The sequence below is a fragment of the Necator americanus genome, chromosome IV (assembly GCF_031761385.1).
Source record: "Necator americanus strain Aroian chromosome IV, whole genome shotgun sequence".
Classification (NCBI taxonomy): domain Eukaryota; kingdom Metazoa; phylum Nematoda; class Chromadorea; order Rhabditida; family Ancylostomatidae; genus Necator; species Necator americanus.
In genome coordinates this window covers 26,472,691-26,490,099 of record NC_087374.1, presented here as the reverse complement: position 1 = coordinate 26,490,099, position 17,409 = coordinate 26,472,691, and the positions used below count along the sequence as shown (strand labels likewise).

At 40.6% G+C, this 17,409-nt stretch overlaps 1 protein-coding gene across 2 annotated transcripts; it reads left to right on the top strand.

Moving 5' to 3' along the window:
* Positions 1-4,359: 4,359 nt before the first annotated feature.
* On the top strand, positions 4,360-11,971 carry RB195_002773 (uncharacterized protein; the record flags this gene model as incomplete). 2 transcript variants are annotated; one of them, XM_013453280.2, is made up of 9 exons in its annotated part: positions 4,360-4,434; positions 9,920-10,057; positions 10,118-10,201; positions 10,459-10,525; positions 10,705-10,808; positions 10,893-10,979; positions 11,047-11,140; positions 11,722-11,769; positions 11,856-11,971. In XM_013453280.2, 9 exons carry the CDS (start codon positions 4,360-4,362, stop codon positions 11,969-11,971), a joined length of 813 nt encoding a protein of 270 aa, XP_013308734.2. The 2 variants fall into 2 exon arrangements, with proteins under 2 accessions (XP_013308734.2, XP_064056055.1); XM_064200174.1 differs by lacking the exon at positions 4,360-4,434 and having other exon boundaries at positions 10,667-10,709; positions 10,928-10,979.
* Positions 11,972-17,409: the final 5,438 nt, after the last annotated feature.

Below are 17,409 nucleotides of genomic sequence, written 5' to 3'. Positions count from 1 at the left end.
CGTTTGTGGGGGTTGATTACTTGTTTCTTTGATTTCCCAGGATCTGAAGAAGGCGACGATGCCGAAACGTCAGCCAGAACAAACATCAATCAAATTCATCATTTCATAATAACACTCCTTTCAAAATATGTAGCAGTCACAATCTTGGACATTGATCAAAATATGAGTTAATAGCTCTATACGATCGAAACTGACCTTTTGCCACATGGTAAAGAACGCGAAAGGAAAACCGCTAACTTCTTTCTTTGTTCTCTTTCTATTTGCATCTGATATCCTCAAAGTGAAAATTTACACGCTGATTGTTTGCGAAAATGAAGTTTCCATAATGCAACGACGCCGAGGACTCAACTATCTATCTTCTGATTTTCTTTTTTCCCAGTAAAGCTTATTTCCCCAAAACTTCGCGGCATCCAGAATATCGGATCAGATATGTGCAGTGGATAACTATTTGGACGCTGATCTTTGTGCATTTTTAGTGAAATGAACGTAAGTGAAGACTAAAACAATTGTTTTTTAAACACCCATGTGCTGGTATTAATTAAATTCATTTATTTCATTTATATTCATTCACGACCACCACCTACAACCCTAATTATGAGGGTTCCGCATGCTCATTAGGTTTTAATTGCACTAGTTCAGGGACCAGCCTCAACTTTCCAATTTAGCCGAACGACGATTAGTTTTTTCTATGGTTGCTTCGTGGAGCATTCACATCGTTGTACATTGATGAATTTGCTTCGATAGACTCACTTTTCACATAAATTTCCCTTGATGACAAAAAAAGGAATCTGATCATATTGAGGTCTCTCTGGGAATTAAATTATTATAAAAGGCTCGGGTTTTTGCTTTGCCCCGCTCAATTCCTCCCAGTCGTCCCAAAAACGGTGTGAGAAACGTTTCTTCCTACGAGATACTTTAGAACGCAAAACTCTTGTACAGCTCTCAGCAGCCTATTGACTTTTTCTACTTGATTAGGTTGTTGAGAAGACCCCAATGTTTCCCAACAGCACACTTGAGGGTGCTGCGCGGGCACAAAGGTGGTGAGTTCTAATATATCTCCCAGGAGGGATATGCACAAATGCAGCTGCTCACGCCGTCTTTCAGGGAAAATTTGGGGAAAATTGAGCGCGACACTATTATACTCGTAATCTGCACCACGAACAATATTATCCCGTAGAAACCCTAACATTTTCTGTCTCGCTACATCTCTTCAAACTGCAATGTAAACATGTTCAATATTCTTTCAATATCTAGAGATTAATCGAAACACTTCACTGAATGCTTGATCAACCGGTGGGATTTACAATGTACTTTTTTCTTTGGGTGCAATTCTCTCAGAAATATCTATAAAGCTCAGTTTTATGTAGGTTTGATTTTTTTCTGGCCAACCTATATTGTGGAAACGCTCATTGTCGTCATCGATATCAATTCTTCTAATTTTTTCTTTTGCTTTTTTTTTGAAAGTGTTTGCCTGTGGATAACAAGTCCAAGTGTTCATTCTCTATCTTCTTCGTGTGAATTCTCCTTTTTCACGATAATTTTTTTCAAACACTAGTCTTGTCCCCATGCAATCGGGTTGAGGTAGATTTCGACGAGGATTGTGACGGATTCCGAATCTTACGGTACGCTGTCTCTCCAAAACAAAATACACGTCAGTTTCATATGCTGATAATTCAGAGGAGATCAAAGTCCTTGAAATATACTTAAATAAAATTCCGCCTAGTCAGAAGAAGGTAAGATAAAACTCAAATAAACAACTATATGTGGTGTTTCTCCCATACTTCGGAACCAACTCGGCACATTTTAGACTCTCGATCCCTTCCACGAATCCACTCCCGCTTCCAAATAATCGAATTTGAACCAATTGAAGACACTAAGGCATTTCTTGCAATTGCAATGCAGTTGTTGGTTACATGCATGTTATGCGAATTCACTGCTTGGTTTTTAATCCTAGGCCAAAAGGCCGAAATAACGCCCACAACTCCACATCCACGTGCTGTTACGGATATCTCGATATTCGTATAAGCTGCAAACGAATCGCCTAACACTATTCCAAGTGTCGCGAATCCACCTAAGCCCCTCGTTTTTTGACTAGCTATAAAAGTATGTTCGAAATAGTGGGATTCTTCTTTTTTTTTTTTTTGAAATATTCCCCTTCTTCGCAACAGCAGTATTCCGTCCGCAAAATGCACAAACAAAGCATGGCTTATAATTAACATTTTGTTTACTATTATTAGTTTATCATTATAGTCGAGGGGACGGAAATTTCTAGAATCTGCTTGCTTCCGGTAATTTCTGTGTGGTCGTTGCTGCACGTATATTTGTTTCAATAAATGCGTTAATCTAGGCAACAGTCGACTCGGTTCGTTCGAAAAATTGCTCTTATTCGGTTGCTGAAGTTGGTACTTAAATCTAGTCTTTGCAAAAAATATGTGAATAATAATGGTGGTACCCCCCCCCCCTCCTCACCTTAATATGTATTAATTGACATATAGATTGTGTATTAATTTATATTATCTGACACATATTATATTTTTATTTATATTATTTAATTCAATTTATAGCATATATTTATATGTTTTTATCTATTTGTACTTTCATTTATTAAATTGATTTCTAATCTATTCATTAATTTTATGATTATATTAGAGTTATATTAGGGCGTTGGTGCCGCCTTACTTCCCACAAAGCAGTTGAGACGAACTGAAAATTTTTTTACAAAATGTTGCCTAGAGTAAGCAAAGTGTTAATTATAAATTAGTTTTAGCAGTACATATAGTGAAATATGTTGTTTAGAGTTGGTATATAGATAATCTTTAGTTATCATTTTAATGAATTATTCTCTTCTTTCCCCTTTTCCTCTATTTCTCTCTGTTCTCCCAGTCTTCCATTCTTTCCTCTCACTTGCTTTCGAGTTGGGAAGCCACTTTTTCACCGTCTGAAACGCAGCAATTTTTCTATCTTGGTGCTGCTATTCGCCACGACCCCTCCCCTTTGTCTTCTATATTAACTTTCTGAATCAAACGTAATTTCTAGCACTTACTGACACGCTAATGATAAAGTCTCCAGGCTTATCAATCCGTTCGGGATGCGCCAACGCTTTTTACTGCATTTCGTTATGTTGCCCTACACAGTGACTTGTGGGAGTCAGCCGACGCTAAGTCTTGCACCAATTTATCGACTTCGGAGGGATGAAGGTGTTGGGAGGCATCAGGGCGGCTTCGATCCATCGACCGTGCCCCCACCGCGAACCTCTTGCCGACTGCGCCACACTCGGCCCTGTTACTACAATAATTAGAGTTCGAGAGAGATTTAGACAAATTGTAGTTCCTCTTCAGAATTAATCTCTTAACGTATCCCTGCATTCTAGAAATACGTGGCTCACTACTTAGAAAGCTTGCTTCTTCATGCTCACTTCATGAATGATTAACTTAATCGAAACCCATCCACCATATAAATATATATTACAAGAAAATGGGGAATACGTCATGACTGGTCTTGTCCGTTGTATTGAATTTTGTTTTAATTGTAACAACTACTTTGAAATCCAGTGTCTTAGAGTCGAACTTTTGATCCGGTTTGGTTAAGAGCAAAAAGCTTAACCTGTTCAATACTTTTTAAGTCTCAAGTTTCTTTTTCTGAGAGAATATTCCAGAAGCGAAAACGAAACGAATGCCTCTTGTAGGTCTACAAGGTTATGACGGACTATGGGAAAGAAAATAAATTTTTAAAAAATTAACCAGTGAGTCATCGAAGCTTTTCGGAGAGTTACTGAGAAGAAACTGTAAATCCATCAGCATCTATGTAAGAATGAAAAAAATTGAATTTTTGGTTAAGCGAGTGACGAGAAGTAGACTAATTAAGCGAACGCATCAGCGAACATTTGAATGATAGGGTCCACAGATGTGGAAATTAGCTTGAATAGATAAATTTATGAGTAGATCCGAAACCTTAAATTTTTGGGGGAAAGAGGTGGGATAAGCATTTAAATGATTAGCTGTGGAGATGCGGACCATTCAACAGCCACGTGATCAGCCCGGCAAAAAAATTGTTTCCACATCTCAGCATTTCCTGGATGTCGCAATTGAGGTATAACCTTCTTTTTATTCTGAACTCATCCATATTGTTTCACCGTGATGCTCATTTTCCTTACTTTTCATAGAGGGAGCCAGTAAAGTTCTCCATTTGCACGATTTGTTCTAATGATGAAATCCAAATGCTATCGCCTGGCTCCGGAAATCATAAATTAGTTTGCAGCAATTGAATCTTGATCCCTCCCACTTCGTTTGTCGCCACGGCGTAGGAAAAATGTAGTGGCGATCCCTGCGATTGTTGATTATTTCATTAGCACTCGTAACAATGCGTACAGAACACAAAACACAACCAGTTCCACCTACAACGTTACCAATGATTCTCCAGAATCCCCCTCGAAAGGTGAGTCCAACTTCAGATCGCCTTCTGTTGCTAACCAAACAACTCCGCCACATTCCCGATTCGTTCATGGTTGGTGGGTGTAGCTGACGCTGATCTTTGCACTAACATCTAAGAACCAGCGAACATCTTCACTACTACAATTAAGCGTGCCGTTTGTGATGTAGGACACGACACACTCACATCTTCACCATTATGATTACGGTAGTGTAATCTAATCACGGTACACAATTCGACAATTTGTTCGTGCCCAATAATTGCTGATGTCCGGCATAATCATAATGCCGCATTTGTTGACACGGAAGCTCGTTAAGCGGATCGATGGCAGGTGCTAATCAAAGATTACCCTTTGATAAAGCTAGGTAACCTTATACAGTTCTGTTAAGAACACAGACGCTTGAATTATGCGCCTATTCACAACTCTATCTTTTCTCCTCAAAATTCTTCACTACTTTCTCTCAAGAAGTTGTTTGTCTTCGCTTAGTTGCTCTATTCTTTTTTACTGACGAAATATCTCTGCCTCTTTTTTAAAAACCTTTGTCTTGCTCCTCCTTCCTTGAAAATGCACATGTTATCTCATCTTATAAGTACGAGTAAGTGGTTTATTTGATTTACTATTCACTCGACTACTCAACTGCCCTTTAATTCACCTTTTCGTTTGGTATTTCCGTTTTGATTTATACAATCTATGAGCCACTTAAATTTTGAACTATTCACTATTATACTTCTTAATTTGAGTTGGATACGAAGTTTTTATAATCCTTTATTTTTGGCTAACGTGTCGGCGAGTTCGCCTTCTCCAGAGCCTGAAAAGGTGGGATTGAACGTGATTTATCCGACCAAAAGTTCTATTCGCCTGACAAAAAAAGTCCTAAGTCTACTTTTGGATCTCACAACTACAACCACTGCAAGACATACCTTAGAATTACTCTTATTCCTATTCGAATTTTAGAGAAATGTTTTTTTTTGTTTCAATCTCTATTCTAATTTTTACGAATTATTCCTATTCTGAGGTACGATCTATGTTCACTTCCACTTGTTGCTATGAGACGAAATAGTAGACTTAGGATTTTCTTTGTGGACGGTAAAAAGGTTTGATCGGATGAATCACTCTCGGTTGCACCTTTTCAAGCTCCACGGAGGGCGAACTCGCTGAAAACTTAGACAAAAATAAAGCATTATGAAAACCTCAACTTAGTTGGACATAAACATACTGAGACGTCATCATGGTGAGGTTTTTGAAAGTCGTACATGGAGACTTTCAAATTATCCATTCACTCAAGTGGATAACTTGAAAGTCTATATGTATTATACTGTATGTTTTTCCATCTTCTTTTTCATATCGCTCATTTACTGCTCCATTCATAGCGATTTTATAAAGTGGTACTGTACAAACTATATCTTAGTTATGAACGTATCCAGTTAATTCAGAGAAGTCAGAAAAATCAAGTTTGTTTTCACTCTGTTTCTTAGCACTCATTGCAAAACGGATTTGAGCATTAAAATTTAATATGTTTCGTTCTGAACTGCTTGACTGCAAAACAACTTGAAGCTTCAAACAATGAAGTCGTGAAGAATGCGTAATACACGTTGTCGTCTATGCGTTGCTGTCGAACTTCCATCATTCTGAATTAGTTTCATAGGAACTAGCCGCGATATCCAAACAGTCGTAACTTGGTGGCTACCTGTACCAAGTTTCCAAATTTTTTGAAGAGTATTATATATCCGCTGAGAAAAAGATGCCTTATTTGTGTTTCCTCTCCGATGCACTGTTTCCTCCATCTTATTGACGAGGTTAAGAGGAAGTACATAGTATGGAATTCTTAATTAAATCATAAGATCTTTTCGAGGATGGATACTTCCTTGTTTTCTTATTTTTGGACGAGGGGTACATTTCAATAGCATAAAATGGGATGCTAAAGGTTGAAGTCCGTAGCATGTTGGTTAGTTTTTTTTCTCAGCATTTTTTTTTGTCGTACTAAAAATAATACATTTCGCATATACATGCAAAATTCAGGCAATTATTGTTGGTTGAAAGCGACTTTTGTATCATTCTATTTCAGCGGCTGAAATATGGCTCTTTTAACGTAGTTGTTGCTAGATAGAAAATTACCGTTCATTTCAATTAGCGCAACCGCTTTTCCTAATCCCTTCTCTAAATCCTTCTTTCGGCCTACGCTAACCAGAAGTGCTCTGAAAATCTCTTCAACGGATTGCTATCAGTTTCTGCTCTAGAAATCACCTAAAATGGTAAGAATTTTCTTTAAAAAAAGTCCTAGAAGGCTCTTGTATGGAGAAATAATGTTCTGAAATAGGAATAATAAATAAATAAAATAAGTTTGTGGTTATAACTTTTATAATTTTAGGTAGTTCAAGTTTGAGTATTTATTTGCAGAATTTTTAATAGCAGTGGATCACAAACTCTTCAGTTTCATTTTGTAGGAAAATCATTGGATCGTGTGCAAGTTATTATTTGAACCAACTCCTTTTTAAAAACTCGAGCGGCTTTTTTCAGTTAAAGAGGTGTTCAGATGAAACAAACGAACGTCGAAGTCAAACATCAGCGGCATTATTATTTTGATTAGTCTCAGCTGAAGATGTCTGTTAGTTAAGCTAATTTAAACTAATAAAATGAAATAATTAAGCTATTCCTTATGCAGGGAGTGTTCGTCGTATCGTACCAAAAATATCGCTATTAACCTTATCATTATCTACGTAATCTACAACTACATATGTGTAGGATTTAACAGATATTTTCTTTTTGGAAAATTTGCTATTACTCTACCGATCACATTTCATGAAAACAATTATATGAAATATTCCTCTATTTACTGTTGTTTTCTATTTACAATAATTGAGCTATAGCTTTCTTTCCCAAAGGAATTTCACTCCCACACAAGTGTAACCTTAAAGCTGCGATTATTTTTTCATCTCCCATTCCCGAGAGATCGATCTGCTCTTTTCTTTAATTCATACACTAAGCGACCGCAGTCCAGGGAAAGCGTTCACTTTCCTTGCTGCGAGTTTTTCTCCTGAGGTTCTCCTTATGTTGTTATTTAATAGTTTGGTGATATTATACGCAAACATTTGAAGCTGTCAGATAGTTATTTACTCAGTCCCACAGCACAAAATCCCTAAAACTGTTAGACCTCATCAGAACACGTACTTTGTCATTGCTTATCCGCATTTCCCTTCTCTGTCCGCTGAAGAGCCTCTAGCTTAATAGCTTTACTCGATGTGATGTCTATGATGTGCTTGTTCTCATGGCTGTTCTTTGGTGGTACAGAGCTCTCTTGATTTTTTCCCATGTGCTTTGGGGTTCATTGACGTCGCAGTACATTCTCACGTTGGAGCGTGCGAAATTATAGCGCAAAGTGTAGCCATAAATTAATTCAAGTACGTGGATCACCTGGGGCCAGAGAACAAATCGTTCAGAATTGGGTAATTAACGCTAACATAACTGTCTACCCCTATTTTTGTGCCCCTATTTGTTGCTACGAAAAGTCTCCAAGAAGCGTTTATACATCACTGAAATAAAAGAAAAAATAAAGCAAAACAAAGAGGAAGAAAAGAAGCGATTGGATACGTCTTTAAGTCTGAATTTACTAGATCACTCTTTTGAATTTTAATTATAGTAGACCTATTAATTTTTTCATATAGATAACAACCTCAGTGCACCAGTGGTGTTGTTGTGTTATTGCATTTTTGTTTTTCTACTCTTGGTGATCTATATTCTCATTTGCTTAACATGATGGCTCTTTAACGCCCTCCTTCGCTGCAAATCCTTTCTGTTCATTGCCAGACAACATCTTCTCTACTGGGACATAAAATGAAAGCGCCTTGACTTGCATGCGACTAGGAAAAAAAGGGCTTAGATAAGAAGAAGAAAAAGAGAAGACACTAATTAAACTATGTTTCTGGAAAGAACCAGTTTTTAAAACCATAGTCACTAGCTTCCTTTGTTTTACAATTTTCTTTGGGGCAGGCGTAGCGTACATAGTCGGTAAGAGGTTCCGCTGTGTCCGCACGATCGATCGATGGCTCGAAGCCGTCGTAGTGCCGATCAAACGTTTCATCCCTCCGAGGTCTGTGAATTGGTACCAGACTCTTCTGTTAAAGGCATCACCCCACGAATCTGAGGTGGTGCAGATTTCAGGTGGAGTATTCGTATACGGGATGGGAGGCTATGGAGAGGGGGGTGAGTCCGTCCATTTCTTCCTAATTGCCGTAAAAAACGGCCCGGAAGATACGGCTTCAGGCGTTTTGGCGCACTATTTTGTACAGGGAGTTCGCCTGGAGCGCGCCAGCCATGTGCGGCGCCGCATCTTCCGGGCCGTTTTTTACGGCAATTAGGAAGAAATGGACGGAATCACTCCCCTCTCCGTAGTCTTCCATCCCGTATACGAATACTCCACCTGAAATCCGTACCACCTCAGATTCGTGGGGTGATGCCTTTAAGGTAAAAACACTGTCTTAATACCCTACCCTCCACTAGTCACTGTATGGGCTAGTTACACGTTTGTAACCCTCAAGCGAATCTGAATTGCAGTGAACGTGGTGGCGCATCCCAATTGGGCTGACACACCAGAAAGTTTATGTTTTGTCCTATCTGTCTTTTTTTAAGGTCTTGTCTTATCATCGTATCCCATTTTTTTCAGCTCCACACATTTTTATTTTAATTTAATTCTCGTCAATGAACTCTGATAATTTTGATGTGAGCATCAGTGATTTCAAGTCTTCACTCCTTCGCCTTTGTCGAGGAGTTCGAGCATCAACGCGAATCAACCGTCAACTCTTTATCCTTCTAGTATTAAAAGGATTTTAAGTGATATGTACATATCAGTAATACTAACATGTCTCTTCTACGCAAATTTTGGGAAATTGTGGGAATTTCTAGGAAAAGAGTTCTGGAATTTTAGTATCCAATGAAGCTACTGGTTCGAATATTATTGTATACTAGCTTAACCTAGAATAAAGTAAATGTAACACTGAAGAAAATTTGCAGTGGGTGACCTTCGAATTTTGCACCTAGAGAACTTCAACAAAAAAGAAAATTTTGCCTGAAGGACTGGGTTTTAAAGTTTTTCGTGTATTATTGTACTGTATTCAAATAGACCAAATGAAGTAAGACGTGAGTTATAAAAAAAACAAATGAACACATTTTTACCCAATATCCACGCATACTATGATTGATGTAGTATTAGTAAAAATGCGGTATGCTTGAGAATCTTATGGCGTAGGGAAACTGTGGGAACAGAGAGCAAAACAACTCTCCCCTGCAACATCTCCTGTGTTCCTCGTCATAATGTCCATTGTTTGTTAATGCGGTTGGCATTTTCCCCATCTTTCGTAAGCCTCATTCTTTGGATAACAACTGTACGAACAAGATTTCTGCATTTTCTAAAACAAGCGCACACACATGTCTTGGCTTAAATGACCCTTTGATCATCATTTCGCATTATCGATTATCTTAATTCATTTGTTCCAGATGGATCTCTTGGATAAAATCAGTTATGAGGACAAAGAGTTGTTAAAGCGAAGTTGGTCCATACTGGCAAAAAATATCAACGACACTGCATACTGTATATTTGATATGATATTCTCTCAAAGTCCGGATACTAAACAGGTACACGGATCGATACGAGTCCATTCACTTGATTTCTACTTTTTTTTCTTGGATTTTCAGCTTTTCCCGTTCATGAAAATCAGAGCAGCTGGCGACACAAAACGTTCACGTGAAATGGAATTTCATGCGTTAAGATTTATGCAGGTGTAAATTTTACTTTGAATTAGGTTAGAAAAATTGTGAAGTGCAGTTACAAGTTTAATAACATAATATTTAATAAATAGTATAATAATATAATATAATAAACAAATGATTGATTAATAATATAGTAATTAGTATAGCAAATATAATAGTAGATTATTATTATTATTATTATTATTATCATTATTCTTATTATTATTATTATTATTATTATTATTATTATTTGCTATTGTTAGACATCACTTTAGCGTTATATTCAGGTGCTGGAGTCTGTCGTGATGGCGATTGACAATCCACAGTCGCTAGATCCACTTTGCGATAACCTCGGTTGGTTTTCCGAATTTGTGTTTATCCAGGACTTAAAGAAATTTGCATATTCTCAATGAAATTCCCAAAATAACCCACAGAAATAAAACATTAGTTAAGGACTGTAGAACTACTTCTAATCGAAAAATGTGATTTATTAAGGTGTTCCAATTGCTGTAACGAGTTTTGGACGGTTTCAGGACGGGTGCACGGACGACTAACAGACTCAAGAGGTTTCAAACCACATCACTGGGGAGTGTTCATCGAATGTACATTGTTTCATTTCCGAAGAGTACTATCAGGGGTCAGATTCATGCCACAGTTTATTTCTCAGTCATTCATTTATTTACATTTTTACGTTTAAATACTGATCAACAACCGATTTTAGGACAATTATTTTCATAATATAGTCACTTTGGATAGGGCGATTATTGTATGGCGAACAGTACTGCGGATACTTATCAAAAGAATGAAAGTAAGAAGAAACTTTTGTAAATTTCTCCTCCCTTCTTTCTCCGAAAATCAAATTGTTTCTGTTTTAGGTTGGCTTGGACAAGGATTTGAAGAATCGACAGGCTAATAGGGATGGTGAAGAACTCACTTCAGCATCCAGTCAAAGCCCTATTGCAGATTTGAGTAAGTGAATTTCTTCTGTAGTAAGTTTTAGTAAGAAGGAATTCAAGTTGATGAGGAAAATAGATGGACGGCTATTTGTTAAACCTTTTCTATGATGCCTGAAGGTACTTCTTCAAGTCAGTCAATCAACCGTGGGACTAGCTTTTCCCTAAAAACCAACCAATTCTTCTTCCGATGAACACTCCCCAGTGTTTGATATTACTGGAACTAGGATTTTTATTTTCCCGGTTTTGTTGACTTTTTCCTTGGTCTCGTGGTATTCTTAAATACGAGCATGAGTTACTTTTATACAACTTCTTTCAAACCACTGGAAATTTTTGCATAATTCGACGAAGTATGGTAAACATGAAAAGGTATTTCTGAAAAATCCTAGTTTCAAAAGACTTATTCATTCTAGAGCTCATCGAAGCGTTTGAGTGTAGTCTTTAGCCTGTCTCGTGAGTTTTCATCGTGCCTCAATGTTTTTTTCTTTTCGAGATTTCTGTAGTTTTGCGTAGAAATCGATCAGATTCTGGTAGAACAGAACTTTAGTAGCATCTATTTCTGCTGGTACTATTATTTGTTATTTCTCCCTCTTTCAGATGTACCTCACTCCTTGACATTGCCGATGATAAATGGAAAAGACAAAGGTATTAGAGTGTTCATTAATACGTTTGAATTCTTGTACATTTCTCCTCAATAACTTACATTTCCCCTCAATAACTCAATAACTTAGTTCTCGTGAAATCAAAACCGGAATCGTCTGGATTATTCCGACCGTTACGAGATTTCGCAAGGAGGCGAATAATTGGCAGCAACGCCAATTCAAACGGTCTCCACCGACATAATTAGCCTGAACCTCAAAAAATTTTCAACTCATCACTGATCAGAAAGTTGGACGTTATGGTTGTCAATTGAAAATAGTGCTACTCTACGGAAGTATTCATTGTACAGCGTAAAAATAATTTTTTGTTCTCAAAGTGTCGTATAATTTTCATTTGCGCCATTGTATATCATTTCCTTATGGATCCTGAAACATCTTAGTGTGTAATAATCAGTGAAATCAGTGAAATCTTCTGTGGTGCACATACGTACACATTGTTGTCATCTATGTTCAAGTGAATGTCCCAAAAATACAGTTACTTTGGTCACGTTAAGCACTATCGATTGAAATGTTTTTTCTTAATCGTATTCGATACTCCATTTTCATATATCTTTGACTCTTTACTTTCGGATACTCCATTTTTATATCCTTTTGAATTCCTCTTGTTGCCATACGGTCGTACATATGGTGCACTTTCACATTTTTTTCTTACAATTCTTTAGTTAGGCTCATGTCAGCCTCTAGTAAAGATTGCATAAGTATGAGTATCAGAAGAATATCCAGTAGTTAGTATATTTTATGGAACTCTAGACCGTAACTTTAGGTGGAATGCAAAGCAGACGATGCGTGAGAAGGAGGGATTGCTGTTAAACCACGCTGAGAAACCTTAGTTTAATTAGTGGACACTTAGGTATCTTTAGTTAGAATTAATTGAAATACAGAGCCACGACGTGACATCCAAATCATGTACGCATTCGCGGGTTGTTGCTGATTCAAAAGCAACCGTAGGTTTAATTCCATCGCTAGAAGTACATTTTGTTCGTCACAAAAAGAGGGCACAGTGGGTGTAACACAGTCGGTAAGTGGTGCCGCTGTTTCCACGATCTATCGGAGGTTCGAGTTTGGTGCTCACAAGCTCTTCATCACACCGGGGTGGGCAAATTGGCACCAGACTTGTCTGAGAGGATAAAAACACTGACTTGACACATTTGAAAACCTCAAACGTTTCTGAATTGAAGTGAACGTGGATCCCAACCGGACTGGATAACGCAAGATACTTTTTTCCCTTTAAAAAGACTGCCACAAGGGAACTGCGTTGCTGAAAAGTAACTGAATCGCCACCGCAGTAAATAAATAGAGAGAAGTATATTGGTGTGGGACGATGCACTGAATTGGTACGAGACATCATAAACCAGCTCAGTGATCCTTGACAGGAAAATAATCTCATTCACAAATTCACATATTAAATATATTCACATATTAATATTTACAAACTAAAATAACAAAGAGAAAAACACGACGCGATGGGTGACAACAAAGATTTCTTTGACGCATGAAACGTCGGGCTGAGCCGGGGATCGATCCCGGGACCTCTCGCACCCTAAGCGAGAATCATACCACTAGACCACTCAGCCATGGACACCAATAGTCGCACCATTTTTCTCGAAGCCGTCTGTTCATTTATCTTCATTGGAAAAATCCACCCATCCCCTCACATAAAACGTCGGGCTGAGCCGGGGATCGATCCCGGGACCTCTCGCACCCTAAGCGAGAATCATACCACTAGACCACTCAGCCATGGACACCTATAGTCGCACCATTTTTCTCGAAGTCGTCTGTTCATTTATCTTCATTGGAAAAATCCACCCATCCCCTCACATAAAACGTCGGGCTGAGCCGGGGATTGATCCCGGGACCTCTCGCACCCTAAGCGAGAATCATACCACTAGACCACTCAGCCATGGAGACGTATAGTCGCGCCATTTTTCTCGAAGTCGTCTGTTCATTTATCTTCATTGGAAAAATCCACCCATCCCCACCCATAAAACGTGGGGCTGAGCCGGGGATCGATCCCGGGACCTCTCGCACCCTAAGCGAGAATCATACCACTAGACCACTCAGCCATGGACACCTATAGTCGCACCATTTTTCTCGAAGTCGTCTGTTCATTTATCTTCATTGGAAAAATCCACCCATCCTCTCACATTTAAAACGTCGGGCTGAGCCGGGGATCGATCCCGGGACCTCTCGCACCCTAAGCGAGAATCATACCACTAGACCACTCAGCCATGGACACCTATAGTCGCACCGTTTTTCTCGAAGTCGTCTGTTCATTTATCTTCATTGGAAAAATCCACCCATCCCCACCCATAAAACGTGGGGCTGAGCCGGGGATCGATCCCGGGACCTCTCGCACCCTAAGCGAGAATCATACCACTAGACCACTCAGCCATGGACGCCTACAGTCGCACCATTTTTCTCGAAGTCGTCTGTTTATTTGTTTTCATCTTGAAACACCCACCCACCCCCACACATAAAAGAGTCGGGCTGAGCCGGGGATCGATCCCGGGACCTCTCGCACCCTAAGCGAGAATCATACCACTAGACCACTCAGCCATGGACACCTATAGTCGCACCATTTTTTCTCGAAGTCGTCTGTTCATTTATCTTCATTGGAAAAATCAAAAAACTTTGGAAAAATCCACCCATCCCCTCACATAAAACGTCGGGCTGAGCCGGGGATTGATCCCGGGACCTCTCGCACCCTAAGCGAGAATCATACCACTAGACCACTCAGCCATGGACACCTATAGTCGCACCGTTTTTCTCGAAGTCGTCTGTTCATTTATCTTCATTGGAAAAACCCACCCATCCCCACACATAAAACGTGGGGCTGAGCCGGGGATCGATCCCGGGACCTCTCGCACCCTAAGCGAGAATCATACCACTAGACCACTCAGCCATGGAGACGTATAGTCGCACCATTTTTCTCGAAGTCGTCTGTTCATTTATCTTCATTGGAAAAATCCACCCATAAAACGTCGGGCTGAGCCGGGGATTGATCCCGGGACCTCTCGCACCCTAAGCGAGAATCATACCACTAGACCACTCAGCCATGGACACCTATAGTCGCACCATTTTTCTCGAAGTCGTCTGTTCATTTATCTTCATTGGAAAAACCCACCCATCCCCACACATAAAACGTCGGGCTGAGCCGGGGATTGATCCCGGGACCTCTCGCACCCTAAGCGAGAATCATACCACTAGACCACTCAGCCATGGACACCTATAGTCGCACCATTTTTCTCGAAGTCGTCTGTTCATTTATCTTCATTGGAAAAATCCACCCATCCCCACACATAAAACGTCGGGCTGAGCCGGGGATTGATCCCGGGACCTCTCTCACCCTAAGCGAGAATCATACCACTGGATAACTCAGCCGTGGAGACGTATAGTCGCACCATTTTTCTCGAAGTCGTCTGTTCATTTATCTTCATTGGAAAAATCCACCCATCCCCACACATAAAACGTCGGGCTGAGCCGGGGATCGATCCGACCTTCGCACCCTAAGCGAGAATCATACCACTAGACCACTCAGCCATGGACACTATAGTCGCACCATTTTTTTCGAAGTCTCTTTCATTTTCTTCATTGGAAAAATCCACTCCACTAAACTGGTGGACCCGACCTCTCGCACCCTAAGCGAGAATCATACCACTAGACCACTCAGCCATGGAGACGTATAGTCGCACCATTTTTCTCGAAGTCGTCTGTTCATTTATCTTCATTGGAAAAATCCACCCATCCCCACCCATAAAACGTCGGGCTGAGCCGGGGATTGATCCCGGGACCTCTCGCACCCTAAGCGAGAATCATACCACTAGACCACTCAGCCATGGACACCTATAGTCGCACCATTTTTCTCGAAGTCGTCTGTTCATTTATCTTCATTGGAAAAATCCACCCATCCCCACACATAAAACGTGGGGCTGAGCCGGGGATCGTCCGGGACCTCTCGCACCCTAAGCGAGAATCATACCACTAGACCACTCAGCCATGGAGACGTATAGTCGCACCATTTTTCTCGAAGTCTTTAAAACCCACCTAAAGAGTCATCTGTTCATTTATCTTCATTGGAAAAATCCACCCATCCCCACACATAAAACGTCGGGCTGAGCCGGGGATCGATCCCGGGACCTCTCGCACCCTAAGCGAGAATCATACCACTAGACCACTCAGCCATGGAGACGTATAGTCGCACCATTTTTCTCGAAGTCGTCTGTTCATTTATCTTCATTGGAAAAATCCACCCCAACGTGGGCGGGACGGACCTTCAGCGGCCCTCACTTCTGTTCATTTATCTTCATTGGAAAAATCCACCCATCCCCACACATAAAACGTCGGGCTGAGCCGGGGATTGATCCCGGGACCTCTCTCACCCTAAGCGAGAATCATACCACTGGATAACTCAGCCGTGGAGACGTATAGTCGCACCATTTTTCTCGAAGTCGTCTGTTCATTTATCTTCATTGGAAAAATCCACCCATCCCCACACATAAAACGTCGGGCTGAGCCGGGGATTGATCCCGGGACCTCTCGCACCCTAAGCGAGAATCATACCACTAGACCACTCAGCCATGGAGACGTATAGTCGCACCATTTTTCTCGAAGTCGTCTGTTCATTTATCTTCATTGGAAAAACCCACCCATCCCCACACATAAAACGTGGGGCTGAGCCGGGGATTGATCCCGCGACCTCTCGCACCCTAAGCGAGAATCATACCACTAGACCACTCAGCCATGGACACCTATAGTCGCACCATTTTTCTCGAAGCCGTCTGTTCATTTATCTTCATTGGAAAAATCCACCCATCCCCACACATAAAACGTCGGGCTGAGCCGGGGATCGATCCCGGGACCTCTCGCACCCTAAGCGAGAATCATACCACTAGACCACTCAGCCATGGAGACGTATAGTCGCACCATTTTTCTCGAAGTCGTCTGTTCATTTATCTTCATTGGAAAAATCCACCCATCCCCACACATAAAACGTCGGGCTGAGCCGGGGATCGATCCCGGGACCTCTCGCACCCTAAGCGAGAATCATACCACTAGACCACTCAGCCATGGAGACGTATAGTCGCACCATTTTTTTCGAAGTCGTCTGTTCATTTATCTTCATTGGAAAAATCCACCCATCCCCACACATAAAACGTCGGGCTGAGCCGGGGATCGATCCCGGGACCTCTCGCACCCTAAGCGGGAATCATACCACTAGACCACTCAGCCATGGAGACGTATAGTCGCACCGTTTTTCTCGAAGTCATCTGTTCATTTATCTTCATTGGAAAAATCCACCCATCCCCACACATAAAACGTGGGGCTGAGCCGGGGATCGATCCCGGGACCTCTCGCACCCTAAGCGAGAATCATACCACTAGACCACTCAGCCATGGAGACGTATAGTCGCACCATTTTTCTCGAAGTCGCCTGTTTGTTTGTCTTCATCTTAAAACACCCATCTACTCTTACATTTAAAACGTCGGGCTGAGCCGGGGATCGATCCCGGGACCTCTCGCACCCTAAGCGAGAATCATACCACTAGACCACTCAGCCATGGACACCTATAGTCGCACCATTTTTCTCGAAGTCGTCTGTTCATTTTTATCTTAATTGGAAAAATCCA